General features: G+C 36.8%; 1 protein-coding gene across 1 annotated transcript; it reads left to right on the top strand.

The window, feature by feature from the left end:
- Positions 1–1876: 1876 nt before the first annotated feature.
- Positions 1877–4600, top strand: LOC113290235 (zinc finger MYM-type protein 1-like). The gene is made up of 2 exons (XM_026539836.1): positions 1877–2076; positions 2465–4600. Exon 2 carries the CDS (start codon positions 3143–3145, stop codon positions 4499–4501), a length of 1359 nt encoding a protein of 452 aa, XP_026395621.1. The 5' UTR covers positions 1877–2076; positions 2465–3142; the 3' UTR covers positions 4502–4600.
- The last annotated feature ends 1450 nt before the right edge of the window (positions 4601–6050 follow it).

Here is a 6050-nt window from a genome sequence, read left to right as displayed (position 1 = left end):
TATTTTTCATCTTCATCACCAAAATCATCGTGTTTAGTGCCTGGAAATATTTGTAGGAACAAACAAACGTCTTTAGGATGTAACAATGTTTTCCCTGACTATACAGAATAAATATGATGCTTCAACTAGCTCATATCGCTTAATTTTCGAATAATCATAATGCTCCTAGACAGCTTGCCTACTAGTATAGAGCCATCAATTAATCAATTAATGATATCTAGTCGCAAGATTCATCAATTGAACTATAGAAACTATTCTACGTTCATCATAATATTTCGTTACTTCAATTCATGGCTTTTCCCATCAGAATTTCATGAGTTAGTAATAAATATTCAATGTATGGGCATCTGGGCCACCACCGAGTAGGCCCCGAGAAAATGGTGTGAGTGTACTTAACAATAATGCACGAACGAGCATCCAAATGCACGAACGAGGAAACCTATGCAAAATAGGGAAGAAAATAATAATAAAATAATAAAGAGGCGCCTAGGGATCGGGCCCACTTGCCGGCCCCACGCCCCTCCCTTTTATTTTATCTTATTTTTTTCCTAATCTCATGAAAACTCCTTCATTCGAGCAAACTTCATTCCTCGTTCGAGCGAAACTCCTAGTTTCTCTATATTTCCTCACACGATGAAAAATAATATAAAATAGAAAAAATTGTCACGGGACCTGGCCTGTCCATGCCCTAGCCGTGGCCGGTCCCACACTTCTCTAATTACTTATTTTATTATTATTTCTTCCTTAATTTCTTGAAAACTCCTTCATTCGAGCAAACTTCCTCGTTCGAGCGAAACTCTTTGTTTCTCCATATTTCCTCATTATAGGGAAAAGTGTCACGGGAACGAGCCTACTAGCCGGCCGGCCATTCCCTAGCCATGGCAGGTCCCACACTTCTCTAATTCCTTATTTTATTATTATTTCTTCCTTCATCTCATGAAACTCCTTCGTTTGAGCAAAAACCTAATTTTTTCCATATTCCTCAAATATTGCTCAAACTATCAAAAACCAAAAAAGACAAATGGTTACACGACCGTCTGGGCTCTTTACGGCAAATGATATTTTAATATTCTCAAAATATCAACCGCGTGAGCAAAGTTTTACTTGCTCATTCGAGCAAAACCAAGAGTTTCAGTCAAGATAAAACTCTTCTGAAAATCCGAAATGTTGCTCGACCACTCGTCGGAAAATATCAAAATTCTCAGGATTGAGTCACGAGCAACATGGTGACACGGCCATGCTACCTTGACCGACCAAGGTAGGTCCTTTGACTTGCAAGGATCCGGTCCCACATATCTTCATAATTGTGACCTAATTTGCTCATATTAGGTTCAAACTCTTTCCAAATAACTCGGAATTTGATCAAACGACCGTCAGATAGTCCCACGACCACCAGGACCGGTTTTCATACCCCTTGGTCGGTCTCTCATCTCTCCATAATTTAGGTTTTATTACCTAACACTCAGACGAGCACTATTTTTAATAAATGATTAAACCAGCATTTAATCATTCTTTCACCAACTGCTCTGCAAAGGACTTTGATGTTTGTTCATTCGAACATCCGGGCGCTACATGGTCGGCCCATCATCCCATGTAGCCAGTCCCTCTAACTCATTGATTTTCCGTAAATCATTAATTGATCAACGATGGAGCAAAATTAGAATTTCGAACCAAATGCTCTACAAACAGGGACAGAAGTTGGGGTGGCTTACCCGGGCTACAGGCCCCCCAAAATATGCAAAAATTCATTTGGTTAGTGGGAAAAGTCTAAATGAAAAAAAATAGCCCAGGTCAGAAATGTAATTAGCCATTAGTTGACTTCCCTTAGATAAAAATTAGCTATTAGTTGACATTTGAGAGTCAGGTGAGTCTAACCCTATACTTCGTGCAATAGAAAAGATATTTTCCTATTCTTTTATCTTTACCGTGTTATTTCTTCTTTCTTTTCTAGGTTTAGAATTGGGTTTGGGGATCTCATCTCACTAGTGCTCTGGAGTCTGGTGGTTCTTTCTAGCAGTAGCAGCATCGTCATCGACCACCCACGCGCAAGCCAATGCTCAGCCTCATCACTATCAGGTTTTCATATCCAATCTCATCTGTAATGTTTGGTTTACTTTATTTTTATTTTGATGATTTTGATGTAATGTTTGGTTTTTCAATTTTCATTGAACTGGAAACTGAGATTGATTATATGTATTATTATTGGATGATTAATTGATTATGCATTTTTAGTTTGATTCAATGTCTTTCACAGTCAATTAAATTTTATTCATCTTCAATTGGGAATTAGCCAATTAGGTTGAATTTTCAATTGAGAACAGGGGATTATTTTTCTTTCTCAATTAAATTTTATTCATTTTCAGTTCTTAGTTCTTACTTTGTTAGGGAATTAGGGTTAATTTTGAATTATCTATTGGGAACAGGGGATTCTAATGGGAATGGGTGTATATCTTTGAATTTGCAGGTTACAATGAGCCAACATTCAGTGCCTAAACAGGGAAGAATAGATTCATTTTACTTACCATCGAAACGCGTTTCTTCTTCTTCATCAAATGTTGATAATTCTGTACCTATTGAAGTTGTGTCTGATGCTCGTAGGGTTCACAGTGAACATATTAATACTGAAGGAGTACAAAATGTAGAGGATAATGAAGCTAATGTTGCAAGAGTTGAACAACAAGAAACCGATCCTTTTCAAAGAATGGAACATGGAGATACTGGGGTTCAACGGATTAATTTGCAACAACCTGGTTCTGATAAGGTTGATGTTTTTAACTTGCAACGTGACCCAGGATTAAGAACCCCAATACTGGAGTATCCCTTACATTACCGTGATGACGTTCGAAGAGCTTACTTGAATATGGGGGCTTATCATCCGAAACTTCGATATCCTAAAACTTGGGATGGATGTTCACAGAACCGTGGGTTCAATTATAAGCATTTTAAGAAGTTTCCATGGTTGGGAGTATTCACCTACAAAGGATGCTGTCTTTTGTTTCCAGTGTTATCTTTTTGACACAAATTCAGCAACACATGATGTTTTTACTGCAGTTGGGTTTAAAATTTGGAAAGAGTTTGTTGTGGTGATGGTTGTTCATATATAGGGCATGAGGGTAAGTCGAAATCCCCACATTCTACTGCAATGGGGCGTGCTGATGACTTAATGAATCAACGTCAGCATCTAATAACATTGTTTGAGAAACAATCCGTAGAAATTGTGGCGAAAAACAGGCGGCGTCTCATTGTATCAATCTGGTGTATTCAGTGGCTGGCATTCCAAGGATGTCCCTTTAGAGGAAACAATGAATCGAAAAACTCTAAAAATCGTGGTAATTTTCTAGAACTTGTGAATTTTTCGGCAAAGCTTAATAATGATATTTCTGAAGTCGTTTTAGATAATGCACAAGGAAATGCCAAGTATATCTCTCCTGCGATTCAAAAAGAAATACTGAATATTTTTGCTGTTAAAGTTAGAGAGAAAATTCGCAAAGATATTGGAAATGCCAAGTTCTGCATTCTTGTTGATGAATCAAAGGATAATTCAGGTATAGAACAAATGGCAACTGTTGTGAGGTATGTTGACAAGGAAGGGAATGTGCAAGAACATTTCTTTGATGTACAACGTGTTGATAATGTGTGTTCTCTAACTCTGAAAAATGGAATTATGAATGTTTTTACTCGCTTCGACCTCCAAGTTCAGAATTTGCATGGTCAAGGATATGATGGTGCTAACAACATCCGGGGTGCAATGAATGGATTGCAAGCATTATTTCTCAAAGACTGCCCATATGCATATTATGTACATTGCTTCGCACATCGGCTCCAATTGGCTCTAGAAAAAACAGCTAAAAATAATGGGAATGTTTGGAGCTTCTACTTTATGTTAAATTCTATTATTACCCTAGTCACTGCTTCATCCAGGCGCACAAGTGATTTTCAATCCGCCCAAGAGGAAGACACGCCAACAAAAATACAAAATGGTGATTTAGAGACGGGCAAAGGAGCTAACCAGGTTGGTACCTTACGACGAGCTTCAGATACTCGTTGGAGTTCTCATTATAATTCTGCTTGCAGCTTGATACGTTTGTTTGATCCTACTTGTATGCTAATAAGAAAGCTTGGAACTTGTGAATCTGTTGAATTATTTTGTGAGAAGCATGATATTCATATGCCAGATATGAAAGCTCGACATCTTATTGGTACTGGTCGTTCGTGTCAACAAGTTGATAACATTACAGAAGAACATCATCACCGTGTTAATATATTTAATGCGGCCATAGGTGTTCAATTGGTTGAGTTAAAGATTAGGTTTCCTGAAGACACAATGGAACTTCTTATTCTTAGTGCCGCTTTGGATCCTAGAGATTCATTTAGGCGTTTCAAAATAGAAGATATTTGCATGCTCACTGAAAAGTTCTATCCAGCAGACTTTAGTAATCAAGATATACATATATTGAGAATCAGTTGGAGCATTATGAAGCTTTCTCATTCATCTTTTTAAGGATTGTCTACTATTGCTGAACTCTGTCGGCGAATGTTTGAAACAGGTAAGTCAGTTGTTTATTGTGAGATTGATAAGATTATACGCCTAGTATTGACACTTCCTGTTTCTACGGCAACTGCCGAACGCGTTTTCTCAGCTATGAATTGTGTTAAAACAACCATACGGAATAAAATGGGGCAAGATTTTCTTAATGATTCCATGATGATTTACATTGAAAGACTACTTGCGGAAGGTGTTTCCGTAGAATCTATTATTGAGGTTTTCGCTACTTTAACATAATCGTAGAGTGCAACTGGAAATGAAGTAATGTTTTCGTCAACCTTTTTTTGTGGATATTTACCTTACATGACAAGATATTTGTCCTGCTAGTACATCGTCTTCCTATAAACCTTTTGTAAAAACGACGACTCTTTTTTGTAATTAACACGACACATCCTTTTGTAATTAGTTTATATATATATATATATATATATATATATATATATATATAGACGGCGTTGTTATCTTTTGCAATCATTATGGTTTCTTATATTAGTGAATGTATTCTTATATAAGTGAGTGTATCTAGCTAATTTTGTGTTTGAAGCTGAAAATGACCTGACATTCTTTGGAATGGAATCAGAAACTAAGCTTAGTTACCTCTATTCTTTGTGGAAAATCTCATAGCAGTTTGCAGGTAAATCTCCTATCTATAAAAATCAATTTTTATTTTATTTTTGAATATTCAGCCTGAAATATGAAGTTTTGGACATGTTGTGTAAACAGATTTGATTTAATGCGTTGTGCTTCAAGCAAAAAATGGTGTGTGTTGCACACTCTGCCCATTTTAGGTATTTTTCAGTTCAAATGGTGTGTGTTGCACACTCTGCCCATTTTAGGTATTTTTCAGTTCTCTTTTTCGCACTTGAGAATCCGTGATTTTTTTTTTTTAGCCCATCCGAACTTAAAATCCTGGTTCCGTCGCTACTACAAAGCATAATTCTGAGTAGCTTCAAACACCAATATGTTTATGTTGATCCAGCCATCAACATTTTAATTAATTATATTTGGTCCAACTGCCGATACTTTAAATTAATATTTTGTTTGGTCGTGCTACCAATAATCATCAAACGAGCAATATTTTCTCAGATTAGGAATATTGATTCAACTATCAATATTCAACAATTCATCATCAAATGAGATTTAATTCTCCGAACGAGCAATATTTGCGCAAACGAGCAATATTGATTGAACTATCTGTTAGAGCATTGCTCGGTCGAACTCGCATGCGTTGCTATCTCAAGCATGTTTGTCAATGTTAGTGATCAAAACTATAAGTCTTGATTTCTAGCCTACATAGCTAAAGGTCTCGGACTAGGATAGAAAGTGTAGTTGAGCTCAAGCCTCCATGACAATCATCGTACAAGACGAAGGACTACTCAAGGAACTGGTGGATCTTCATCGACTAAAAGGTATGTGGAGACTTGAACTTATCTGTCACTCAAAAGCCTATCTATTCTATCTCCTACTCTTGAGACAAAAGTCGTGCTGATGTATAGACTTTCAT

The sequence above is a fragment of the Papaver somniferum genome, chromosome 6 (assembly GCF_003573695.1).
Source record: "Papaver somniferum cultivar HN1 chromosome 6, ASM357369v1, whole genome shotgun sequence".
NCBI classification, from domain to species: domain Eukaryota; kingdom Viridiplantae; phylum Streptophyta; class Magnoliopsida; order Ranunculales; family Papaveraceae; genus Papaver; species Papaver somniferum.
Note: the sequence above shows the minus strand (reverse complement) of the source record. Positions and strands in the feature narration are given on the sequence as shown.

What these genes read in the sequence shown, in the direction of transcription:
- LOC113290235 (XM_026539836.1), top strand. Translation starts at nt 3,143, where the DNA reads ATGGGGCGTGCTGATGACTTAATGAATCAACGTCAGCATCTAATAACA.